The 13,567-nt window shown below is 35.7% G+C and overlaps 1 protein-coding gene across 1 annotated transcript in view; it reads left to right on the plus strand.

Annotated features, from left to right (window-relative positions):
• The window catches only part of LOC137646248 (uncharacterized), a 261,911-nt gene that overhangs the window by 141,777 nt on the left and 106,567 nt on the right, over window positions 1-13,567 (plus strand). Inside the window, exons 17-19 of the mRNA XM_068379370.1 lie at window positions 266-383; window positions 5,461-5,664; window positions 9,953-13,125. Of these exons, the coding sequence (XP_068235471.1) occupies window positions 266-383; window positions 5,461-5,664; window positions 9,953-13,125 (3,495 nt within the window). The remainder of the gene's footprint in view (window positions 1-265; window positions 384-5,460; window positions 5,665-9,952; window positions 13,126-13,567) is intronic.

Raw genomic sequence — 13,567 nt, forward strand, 5'->3', positions numbered from 1 at the left:
TAGCTTTTTTAGGCAATTTTTGCCAATTGCCATTTTAATTTCCCGAGACTAATGATCAAAAGTTAATCTCCGCATGGAGAGTTGAAATCTTGATACTGATGTTTGCGAAATTTATCTTAAATGTTAATTTTTTATGCATTTTTTTTTTTACTCTCTACTGTGGTATAGATATTTTAAAGGATAGATTTAAAGCTTAATAAGTTTATAAGAGTTCATAAAGTTTACTGTCAATCTTGTATTGCAATTCTTTTTTTATGGATTTCAGGGAAAGCATGGGTTTCTTACAGAAGAAGAGTGGAATTGGTATAAGGATAATTTGTGGGTTCCGAGAGGAGATTTTAAAGTTATTCGTAAACCGTCTTTCCTGTGTTTGAATAATGAAGGTAAGAAAACCTACAAGTTAGTCATTGATGACTTAAAAGCAGAAGAAATTTCAACAGCTTTCTTTTGTACTGTGAAGTTTATGTTTTTTAATACAACTTCTTTAATCATATGCAACAACCCAACTAATCAGACTTCTTTATTTATCATTTATCAGAAACAGTAATATAATGATTTTTTACAAAGGTTAGCATTATATAGATATTATTTGTTCTGACAAAGCTGAAAGACGAGTCATAGGACTTTTAGCGAGGGATAATCACCCACCTGCTGGCTAGCGTGGGTTTGGGGGTAGCCAGCTACTCGGCTCACTCACACACTTGTTGAGTAACCACTTTTGCTTTATGCTAGGTGGAGAACGGACGTTGCTGCTCTCTGCCTCCAACTTGGACTTGCCATTGTTGACTTAATTACTTTTTAGGCTTTTTTTCTGTTGCAGTGTGATTCTTTTTCTCTTTGACCCTCCTCATTATGGACATGTCCAGTAGCTGAGGGGCGCTCCTGCGGAACTTTTATGTCCTCTTTTGAGATGGACCCGCATTCGTTGTGGTCTTCCTGCCGAGGTCGGCACTGTGATCAGGAAAACACCTACCCTGAATGCCGTGAGTGGTCTGCCTCCCATTGGGAGAGGTTTGGGGGACGGGGCAAGAAGTCCATCAGAGATTCTTTGCCTTCAGGGTCTTTCTCAAAGTCAAAGATGCCTCGGACTTTTTCTTTGACCCCCCGATCTCTATCCGAAGCTCCTGCTCGATCGATGTATCCCACGGAACCATCAAGCAGAAGCATAGACCGGCTAACACCAAGTCAACCTTGGAGTTCAGAGGACAGGACTGCTTCCCCTAGAGAAGCTGTTTTACCCTTTTCATTCTGTGATGTATTGCAGGTTTAGCTGTTGCTGGGTATGACCGGTTCCCGTCAAAGGAGACGTTGCTAGAACTCTTTCAACTTAATGCTGAGAGGAAGCATATGTCAGCTTCCCCTGAGGTGGAGCCCCCTTTACCGATGAGTGTGGAACAGCATGATCCAGGAGTGTCTTCAACCTTGACCACCAAAGGGTCCCGCTCTTTGCCTTAGCCTGCAGTTGCAGAAGACTGCATTTTCCGCCATGGTGAGCCAATGCTTTCTTAAGGTTGGAGCAAAGTCTGAGGCAGGTCTCTTCTGCGGCTGACATTTTTCTCGTCTGCGAGTGAGGTCCCCACCCCCCAGAGACCGCATTCCAGAGACCTTCTAGACACCATCGTGTCTCCACGTCTCCACTGCGGAGGAACATTGCTGCTGCCAACAAGCTCCTTACAAGGATCGTCACTTTTCTTTGCTTAGGGAGTGTAGTGCTCCTCGACACTCTAGACGTTCTCCTTCTTCGGTTGGAGATGTCTCTTCAGTTTCTCTAAGGACTGACTATCTTCTCCCTCGTCTGCTAAATGATCACCTTTGGCATCCTTCTTAACCAAATAATGCCTTGTTGAAGTCACCGTGCTTCAACAGGGAATATCATTTCCATGTTAAAGCATTGTGATGGGCAAGAGGGATCTTGAATTTGAGGAAATTGCTCCTCCAGTTTGAATCTAAATTTCTTTACTTTTTATCTATTTTTGCTTCTCAGTATCGCTTCGACCTCTTCCTAATTTTATACTTTCTTTTGTCTTGCTGTCCTAACTCTATGAGTAGTATTTATCTTATCTTCTCTACATATAATCCACTGTCCTCATACACCTGACAACACTGAGATTACCAAACAATTTTCTTCACCCAAGGGTTAACGACTGCACTGTAATTGTTCAGTGGCCACTTTTCCTCTTGGTAAGTGTAGAAGAGACTCTTTAGCTATGGTAAGCAGTTTTTCTAGAAGGGACACTCCAAAATCAAACCATTGTTCTAAGTCTTGGGTACCATAGCCTCTTTACCATGGTCTTCCATGTCTTGGGTTAGAGTTCTCTTGTTTGAGGGTACATTCGGGCACACTATTCTATCTTATTTCTCTTTCTCTTGTTTTGTTAAAGTTTTTATAGTTTATATAGGAAATATTTATTTTAATATTACTGTTCTTAAAATAGTTTATTTTTCCTTGTTTCCTTTCCTCACTAGGCTATTTTCTCTGTTGGGGCCCCGGGGCTTATAGCATCCTGCTTTTCTGACTAGGGTTGTAGCATAGTAAGTAATAATGATAATGATAATATTACTAGCTACGCTACAACTCTATTGGAAAACGTAAGATGCTATAAGCCCAAGGGCTCCAACAGGGAAAAATTGCCCTGTGAGGAAAGGAAATAAATAAACGATATGAGAAATATTAAACAAATAAAATAAGATATATAAACTATAAAAAAGATTATTTCAGCCTGTTCAACATAAAAGCATTTGCTGCATGTTTGAGCATTTGAAGTTTTACCAATTCAACTACTGTACCCGACTAGGAAGATCATTCCACAACTAACTTGGTCACACCTGAATTAAAACTTCTAGAATACTGTGTAGTATTAAGCCTCATGATGGAGAAGGCCTGACTATTAGAATTAACTGTATGCCTAGTGTTACGAACAGGATGGAACTGTCCAGGAAGATCTGATTTTAAAGGATGATCAGAATTATGAAAGATGTTATGCAACATGCATAACGAACTAATTGAACGACTGTGCCAGAGATTAATATCTAGATCAGGAATAAGAAATTTAATAGACCATAAGTTCCTGTGCAACAAACTAAGATGAGAATCAACAGTTGAAGACTGGACAGGAGAACATACTCAAAACAAGGTAGAAGGAAAGAATTAAAATACTTCTTCAGAATAGATTGATCACCGAAAACCCTTGAAGACTTTCTCACTAAGCCATTTTTTTGTGCAATTGATTAAAACAGACCTAATGTGTTTCTCAAAAGTAAATGTGTTGTCGAGAATCACACCTAAGATTTTAAAAGAGAGTCACAGAGTTGAAGAAACATCAATGCTGAGATCTGGATGTTGAGGAGCCACTGTCCTTGACCTATTGACACTCATACTTTGAGTTTTGTTAGGATTCAATTTCATGCCCCATAATTTGCACCATGCACTAATTTTAGCTAGATTTCTATTAAGGGATTCAGCAACCCCAGATCTACCTTCAGAAGATGGAATTGATGCAAAGAGTATAGCATCATCTGCATAGTTAACAAGCTTGTTTTCTAGGCCATACTACATGTCATGTGTATATAGTATGAAAAGTAAGGGACCAAGTACATTATTCTGAGGAACACCAGATATCACATTCCTTTTTACTATGGTGCCCATCAACAACAATTCTTTGCAATCTATAACTTAAAAATTCAATAATGATGCTAAAAAACGACCCACTCGCTCTCAATTGTTTGAGCTTGAAAACAAGGGCTTCATAATTAAACACAGTCAAAGGCAGCACTAAAATCAAGGCCAATCATTCCAACTTCCTGACCACAATCAAGAAATTTCTGTAAAGCACTGAGATTGTAAGAAAGGCATCACATGCTCCAAGGCCTTTACAAAACCAAGTTGCAAATTAGGGAACAGATGATTACTGTACCTTCAGCAAACCTATTAAGATGTTCTTCTTGTATCTTAGCCATAATGTAATAAGACAATTTAAGATAAAATCATCCATGGCTGAATTCCTCTAGATTGAACTCAATTAGAAGTTGCTATGCCTGCCAGAAACTTTTATTACCTGAATCTCATGACATCCACATTCATAGTGGGACTTATGAGAAGCAGGGTACTCAGTCCTAATATACATCGCCATTCCCTTGGCCCTAAGAATGGCATCCCATTTCAAAATTATTGGCTTCTTAAACCAGTTATAAGGAGCTCAGATGAGTGTCTCATAATAGAAACCAAAGTTTCTTAGCACAAAAGAATATCATTCTGTCTGGATCTAACTGTAAGGTCTTGAATATTTGCATGAAGACCACAAATATTGCAATACAGTAGACAACATTGACGAAATCTAGGACGTACTGGTGCCAGAATTTGCTCAATGTCTCCAGACAACATAAGAATTAATGGTAATAAAAAGATACATCATACTTGAAAACTAAATTAACAAGAATGATAACAAAAACAAGAGGTACAAAAATATAGATAAAGTGATTGATCAAACCCATAGACTGTAGAAAAAAAGTTTGAAAAACTGGTCAACATGGAGGAGCTGTTATGCCAGACAAGGCAAAATACCCTCCAGGATAGCCACTTAAACTGAAGGGAGGGCAGTAAGGATGGTATTGAAAAGAAAAAGAAACAGACAAGGAAAAGACAACTTCTTAATAAACCACCAGACATTATTTTGCTGAGTGTACCCTCAAGCAAGAGAACTCACATCCAAGACAGTGGAAGACCATGGTATGGAGGCGATGGCACTACCCAAGGCTAGAGAACAATGGTTTGATTTTGGAGTGTCCTTCTCCTATAAGAGCTGCTTACCATAGGTAAACTCTCTTCTACCCATATCAAGAGGAAAGTAGCCACTGAACAATTTCATTTTAGTAGTTAACCCCTTGAGCGAGGAAGAATAGTTTGGTCATCTCAGTGTTGTCAGGTGTATGAAGAAAGACAAGAATGTGTAAACAATAGGTCAGATTATTCAGTGTATGTGTAGGCAAAGGGAAAGTGAGCCGTAGCCAGATAGAGGGATTCAATGTATTACTGTCTGGCCAGTCAAAGGATCCAATAGCTCTCTGGAGGTAGTATCTCACTGGGTGGCTGGTGTCCTGGGCAACCTACTACCTACAAAGTTCATATCTGGGTATTTCTTCCCTGGCTTTGAGATTTTCAGCTCTTGATAATTTTTTTCATCACCAACATATAAGGGATTAAACTGAACTTTTGTGTTGCATTACAACTCTTATTTCATAGTATTTTTTATGTACGTAATATATAGGCAATAGCTTTAATTTCTTAATGTTTTTCTAGGTGCTATTCCATTTTCAGGTTTGATTCATGTTTTGTTCCAATTGGTAAATTAGAAATTTCAGTGACTATGAATTTAATAATTTCAATACTAGTATTTGCTTATTAAAGATTATACTTTTACAGCATTTTTTTTTGTCCATTACCATGAAGTGTTTCCATTTCAGAGGATGATGGAAATTTTATTAACCTAGGTCTTTATCAGCCATGGCATAACTCATTACAAAAGACTCATCACATAAGCCATTCTTCACGAAGTAACCATCTGGTACAGCTCACAGAATTTGTTAATTTGCAAGTCACAATTGGGGCCGATGAAGATGCATATGGATTGGAAATGGCAGCTTTTTTGGATATGTCATATGTGAAAGGTTAGTGATATTTGCTCCTGGTTGTTAGTCCTTTTATGTTCTCCCTATGAATATCCTAGAAGAATTTCATCCTGGGAAGAGTCCTCAAAGAAGTGTTAAAAGCTAGAGTTGGTGCTTTACCATGAGGGTATGAATAATACTGTTTACTGTACAGTAATACGAAAGTTTCTGTATACGAAAAATTCATTATACGAAAAGAGATACAAAGATTTCTTCATCATATTACGAAAAACCTGTCATGATCCAATCAAGACTTGCCCAACTGCCAAAAAATAATTTTAAAATTTACGTGCCCGCAAAATTGTAAACTCGCCACCATCGTTCTGCTCTCCCATTGGTTATCTCCCTATCTTGATGCTAGTTACCGGCGTAAGATCTACTCTCCTATTTTATATCAGTATGTACATTTTAAAGTTACAAAAACAATGAACAGCACTATACTGTATTGTGTGGTACGTACAATATGTATGTACGCATAATGCTACTACGCATATCAGAACATTAGTGCTATATTTTTCTTTTAATTTGGTAAATAGGTAACAGATCGCAACTTAATTTTTCCTTTTAATGTCATGATTATTTATTTACAAACAATGAGTACATTTTTAAAAGAAAAAACACAATAAACAGAACTGCACGTAGTGTATGTATGCACGCACATGCTACTATGCATATCAAACACATTATAAACTTTTCTTTCAGTTTGGTAAATAAGTAACTGTTGTAACGTTTTTATCTTTTAATGTCATGAATATTTATTTACAAGTAATTTTGTATCTATAAGTAGATTTTAAATTAAAACATAAAATGATCAGTACTTTATTATCTGTGTGTACAGTACAGTACTGTATGTATGTATGCACAATGCTACTATGCATATCAAAACATTAGCGATGGATTTTTTTTTTCATTTTGATAAATAAATAACAGTCAAAAAACTATTTACTGAACAATTAAAGTTATTCATTCTACAAAGCACCGTATGTTACTGTGTAAAATGCGAAATTTTAAAACCGGTTTTGGATGAAAAAAGTCGGGGTTCGCCCATTACACGAGAGATACTTTTGAAATTATGAAAAGATCTATTTTCTCAACTCTGTTTTTTTTTTGTTAGGGTATTCTAATTGCATATAGTTCATTAAAAGGTTAGGTTTGAAAGGATTCGACTTAAAATCATATGATATATATACTCATTTTAATTATGGGTATATAATTTTAAGTAATATTTACTGGAAATTTTATCTATTTATTTTTGGGCTCAAGCCATGTCGTCGTGATGGAAGGTTCCCTCAGTAGCTTCCTAAGGGTATAATGATATACTCTGTATAATCATACAATAGTTGTGTGTTTATGTGGTAATAAGAATTATTTATTTTTCTTTATTACAATACTTCCATCACCAATAACTTATTTCGGATAGGAATATTTACATTATTTGCCAAGAAGTGGCGGTAGTGGTGGTTGTCCGAAACCCTCAAAATTTGCAGCTTATCAGTACCAAAACTATGATATACAGGAAAACAATGATGCAAACAAGTTTACAAAAAAAAAAAAAAAAAAATTATTCAATAACCTTGAAATTAAAAACCATCAAAATCAACACTCCCATTCAAACATTTAAAAAGTGTTTAAAAAATATTCATTAGGATAGTTTCGTCCTGGGGATCTTCTTTGTAGCTTTCGTTTGTACTATTAGCACTGTCATCGTCCTCCGTTCCGTCCAAATTGGTCGAAACGTTTTTGCTGTATACAGTCATACCTCTCTCTACGAAAGAACCTGCTTACAAAATTTTTACGCTGCGAAATGAGATGCGAATATTTTTATGACGCTGCGAAAAAATGTTTTCATGTTAAGAAAAGAGATGTGATCACAGCCAAAAGCAAAACAAAAAGAAGTCAGCAATACTCAATTTTTAAAACACACCCGAAATTTAAAAACATAAGTACATGTTTTATTGTACTGTAGTGCAATTGACTATTTAAAGAGTAAACATTTTCTGGAATAGAAAAATAGTGGTTTTGCTGACGAAATCGGATACTGTATTTTAAGCTATGATTGAAATGGATGTATGCACGGTATAATTTTTTCGTTTCGTATTTAATTGACACTTTGAGAAAACCGATTTTGGTTTCTTCATCTATTTGTAAGGTATTGGTATAACACGAGAGAGAGAGAGAGAGAGAGAGAGAGAGAGGAGAGAGAGGAGAGAGAGAGAGAGAGAGAGGAGAGAGAGAGAGGAGAGAGAGAGAGAGAGAGAGAGAGAGAGAGAGAGAGAGGAGAGGAGAGGAGATGAGAGAGAGAGAGAGAGAGAGAGAGAGAGAGAGAGAGAGAGAGAGATATATATATCAGCTGTTGTAATCGAATGCCGTGTGTTTTTGTTTCGTGTACCTCCTGAAACGAGGAATTGATCGCCACAACTAACAATAGTCATGTTAATTTCATTCTTAAACTCAAGTTGCCATATCTGAACTAAGGTTTTATTCTTACGGAGAGGAGAGAGAGAGAGAGAGAGAGAGAGAGAGAGGAGACGAGAGAGAGAGAGAGAGAGAGAGAGAGAGAGAGAGAGAGAGAGAGAGAGAGAGAGAGATATATATATATATCAGCTGTTGTAATCGAATGCCGGTGTTTTTGTTTCGTGTACCTCCTGAAACGAGGAATTGATCGCCAACAACTAACAATAGTCATGTTAATTTCATTCTTAAACTCAAGTTGCCATATCTGAACTAAGGTTTTATTTCTTACGGAGAGGAGAGAGAGAGAGAGAGAGAGAGAGAGAGAGAGAGAGAGAGAGAGAGAGAGAGGAGAGAGAGAGATATATATCAGCTGTTGTAATCGAATGCCGTTGTTTTTGTTTCGTTGTACCTCCTGAAACGAGGAATTGATCGCCACAACTAACAATAGTCATGTTAATTTCATTCTAAACTCAAGTTGCCATATCTGAACTAAGGTTTATTTCTTACGGAGAGAGAGAGAGAGAGGAGGAGGAGAGAGAGAGAGAGAGGAGAGAGAGGGAAGAGGAGAGGAGAGAGAGAGAGAGAATGAGGATTATTTTACCGTCTACAAAACCAATCTTTGCAAATCAAATATATTACTATTTAAAATATGACAAAATATTGCCGACTCGTTACCGAAGTTTAGGCTATTCACTGCCGATAAACGAACCCAGTCTACTCGTGAAAACCTTGAACGCCCGAAGGGAAAAATAAGGCTTTTTGTATATACTGTACTAAACAAAAATAATGCTTTAATATACCATCATTAACACTACCATTACAATTATCGTAAGGTTGGAGAAAGATAAAGATTGCTGAGAACGTAACCACAATTCTGTTTACATTTCGTCAGCTGGACTCGTGCAGGTTACAGTTGATTTCATTGTTGATGTGGAATTTTATCCTTAAATAGGCTATTTATTATGAAATTATGTTAATACGATGTAATGTTAATATTGTTTCGTAACATTTATTATAAATCACCGTATTTAGGGCTACCAATATACTTAAAAAGACAATAGATTTGATACATTTTGTAGTGCTTGACTCGCAGACTTTGAACAGCTTCGCAGATACAGAAAATTTATTTTTGAAAAATAGCGATCGCAGAATAGGGGAATCGTATAATTCGAACACGCATAATTCTGGACCGTACTGTATTTGGTCCTGATTAAAATGACTTTTACTTTATAAATTTTTGCCTCCCGAATTTACTCAGGCCAGCTCTGTAAGAGTTGAGTCTGTCTCATTGGGATGGTTAATCTCCTCCTTTAGATAATAACAATTTTCAAATACATAAGACCATATCCAGAAGTGATTCATTTTACTATGTATCTTAAAGGGTTGATTTGACCTTTGAAGCTTATATATAATAAAACACCAAATAGATTCACGATGGCTAGATCATATTGAACAGAAGCTGATGGACTTTTCAGAATTATTACAATCATATGAGAGATTCTCAGTATGTAATAAGTTAATATATGAGCATGCTTTATAAATTATTAGTAATCATGTGTGGACTACCTTTACAAGTTATTAGTAATGATAGATAATGATTCCAAGCATGGTACAATGGGTCATTGATCTTATTTGTTATATTCTAGCATTTCTATTTTTCATAACCTTTAGTAATATACATCATTAGAGTTATCATTTCCAAGTAATTCGAAAAGGTTGATGCCAACCTTTATGAATATGTTAAGTAAATGAGTACCATGGTTATGATGAGGTGGGAAATGTAAAAAAAGAGGGTTTGATTCATTTGACATATTTATTTTATCATTTTTTTCAGAGGAGTCTGCCCAACAACAGTTAATGGCTCCAACACCAAAATTGCAGGAAAAGAAAAGAGCAACCAAGACTTGTAAAAATTCTAAGATTGAAAAGAATAAGAATGTGAAGAACAATGTATTAATTACCTCCATGTTTAAGAAAATATCTTCCAGTGCTGCTTCTTCTAATACACAGAAAAGCCTACAAGTACCTAATGATGATGTTAATGATCAAGGAGAAATCAACAATAGAACAAAAGTTAAGAGTAGCATTGGTCATATTGATGATGATGGAGATGATGACTTCATAGTGACATATGATGGCTGTGCTCAACTTGGGAATAAGTGTATTTCTAGCTTAGAAAAAGATAAATGTAGTCAAGTTTCTAACCCAAATTCCCTGGCAAGAAACAATTTAAAACCATTATCAACAACAAAAACTCAAATAACAGGAAACAATGGTGATGAGGACAAATTTTTGTATTGTGATGCCAACACAGAAAATGATGACAATGTCAGTAGCTCAATCAAGATTGGTAAGCTTCCTTTGTGTGGTAGAACAACCCCCCTTCAGATTTGTACCCCACCCAGGATTGATTGTCTCACAGAAGGGGAGGTAATAGATGAACCAGAAAGTCCTTCTGAAGTTCTCAAGGCTATAGATGATTGGGTGGAAGAAAAATACAGAACAAATCTGAACGATGATTGTTTCGATAATTCTGTTTTAGATTTCCTTTCAAACAAAACGAAAATATCTTCTGCAATAAGAATGTGTGATGATGATGATGATCTTCCTGATTTCAACCTTCCAATGAAAAAGATATATAACACAAATTTATGTAATGAACGTAAGGTTTCGGAGGACAATGAACCTGTTAAGATGATTGTTTATGCAGAAGATAGCGATATAGGAAATAATATTACTGAAAATGACGGCAAAGAAAATTTAACTACTGAAATAGATGTACTTACTCCAAGGAAAAGAGTTGATGAAGTTGACCATTCAAGCATTAATGAAGTAAGCCCTATACTCACGTCAACCTATAGAAAACCTCTGCGCACTAGCTTGAAGATATGCTCCTCCACCCCAAAGGTTAATGCCAAACGTTTATTTAAAGTGACAACACCTGAAATTACTGTGATAGAAAAAAACTCTTTGCTGCATGGGGAAGAGACACTGACCCCAAACAGAGAAGTCATTAAGGAAAGTAATCAGACCAAAAGCAACATTGATTGCCCTCCATCTGATGCCAGTAAAACGACACCATTAAACATGAGGGACAGATTACGCCTCAAGCTAAGTCGATTTTCATGCACAGAAAAGGAATATAGTTCTAAGAAGGAAATTACTAGTGAAGAAGCAGGAGATATGGACAAAAATAAAGGAGCAGTTACTGTAAATGATGAAAGAAAGGAATTTAAATTATATCATATTGATGCACCTAATGTAGGGTTGCATAGCATTGAGAGTTGTTCTGAGGAAGGTAACAGTCCTGAGATTGTTTTTAATGAAACTCAAGTTGCACCTTCACAAAGATCTTCACAAAGAAATTTGTTTCATAAAGATATTAAATATTTGAAGACGTCTGAAAATATTGAAAACGTAGAAGTGAACCCCTATGAGGAATTAAAGAAAGAAAAAAATAAACATATGAGTAAAGAAAATGACAAAGTACAAAAATATACAAGAGGTTATGAAGATAAAAGTGTAACTTTTTCTCATATGAATCAAAGTACATCAAAACTACCTCCATTAAATAACTCTAAAACCTCTTCTATGTCAAACCTTGAAGAAAATGCTCTTCAGAATTCTTCTTGTAAGGATAAACACCTTGGCAATGGTTCTCAAGTAAATAATCCTATGTTGAAAAATACTCTTGATAGTGTGAATTTTGATCTTAGCTTAGATGAAGATATTTTTGCGGATTTAGAAATGAGTGATTTTGTTAAAAGAGGAAACAAGGTTGGTGAGGTTGTTGAATCGAAGGAAAGTGATGCCAAGTCATCTGACAATGTTCATTATGTTAGCAAATTCCAACAAAGAACACAAAACCTTCTGAGTGTCACACAGATTATTGATCTTGTCGAAAATCAAAGTGTCAATGTAACTAAAAACAGTAAATCTGTATTAAGTGTAAGTTCATGTAAGACATTAAATGTTAGCAAAAGCTTTCTTCAGAATAAAACTATATCATCTGGAAAACTTGTTCATCCTGAAAATAAAATTGAAATATCTGATGATTTAGGCGTTGTTGATGACAAAATAATGTCTGTATCAGCAAAAAAGAAAACTTCACTGTTGAGCAGGAGAACCAAATCTGAAAAAATTGAATCTGATGCTTGTCCTAACTTTTCTTTGATGGATGGCATAGACTTTGATAATGATATTCAAACAGACAGTCATAACTCATCTATGCCTAGTTTTGACTTACTTGGCACTGGTGAATTTCAGCCAATACTAAATGATTGTAGTGAATATGAATCTTGTAAACAGAATGAATCTTGTAAACAGAATGAATCGTGTAAACAGAATGAATCGTGTAAACAGAACGAATCTTGTAAACAGAATGAATCTTGTAAACAGAATGAATCTTGTAAACAGAACGAATCTTATAAACAGAATGAATCTTGTAAACAGAATGAATCTTGTAAACAGAATGAATCTTGTAAACAGAATGAATCTTGTAAACAGAATGAATCTTTAAAATACAGTAATTTAACCAAGACTCATATTACTTCTGTTTGTAAGGAGAGAAATTTTAATGGTAATTTATCACATTCTTCTGGTGATTTGGGAGGTCCTTACGAAAATACTTTGGAAAGAACTCTCAAAAGATCATCATCGGAGGGGGAAAGCTCATTGAATTCACCGCATTCTAATAAAAAAATATTGTCAAAGAAAAGCCCGGATTCTTTTTGTAAATCTCAAGATGCTGGGTACACATGGAAAAGAAGACAAAGAAAAGGATGTAATGTGCTAAGTTCAGATAGTGAGGACAATTCTTTTCATAAGAGCCATTCCAAAAATAATATTTCAAGCTCGGTGCTTGATAAGAGGAAGTTTACTACAAAGCTAGACAACATATCCTTTGAAGATGATGATGACGATTTTAGACAAGATGGTAATCATGTATATCGACAGTCAAAGCCAAGAGAAGAAGTAATTACTAAGAAGTTATCAAAGCGCAAAGAGGTTAGTTATTTAAGTTTACTTTTTTTAACATCTTCATGTAGAATTTAAGCCTAATACTTAACTTGAAATACATTGCATGGTGCTGTGCAATATTAGCATTGAGTTGTCATTAGAAAAAGTAGTCATGGATTCCTACTCCCAGATGAGTGTTTTACAATAATAGGTGTTTCTTTACTGACCTGTTCATATTTTTTCTGACAAGAATACAAACCTCGATTTATTTCTGTTCACATTGCTTCTTCTGCTGAAGCTCAGTTTAATCAACCTTTATCTGGAGAATTTCTAAGATTTTCCCCTTTTCTTTCCCTTCATTAAACATGTGCCCTTAAAAAGAAAGGCTTCAACAAACACATGCTCTTATAAAGGAAGGAACATTCTTGTGCTAAGTGGTGCACCAGTTTCTTTGTCTCTCAAGTTTCTCGGTCTTGCCATTACTGATCGG

Source organism: Palaemon carinicauda, chromosome 1 (assembly GCF_036898095.1).
Source record: "Palaemon carinicauda isolate YSFRI2023 chromosome 1, ASM3689809v2, whole genome shotgun sequence".
Taxonomy (NCBI): Eukaryota; Metazoa; Arthropoda; class Malacostraca; order Decapoda; family Palaemonidae; genus Palaemon; species Palaemon carinicauda.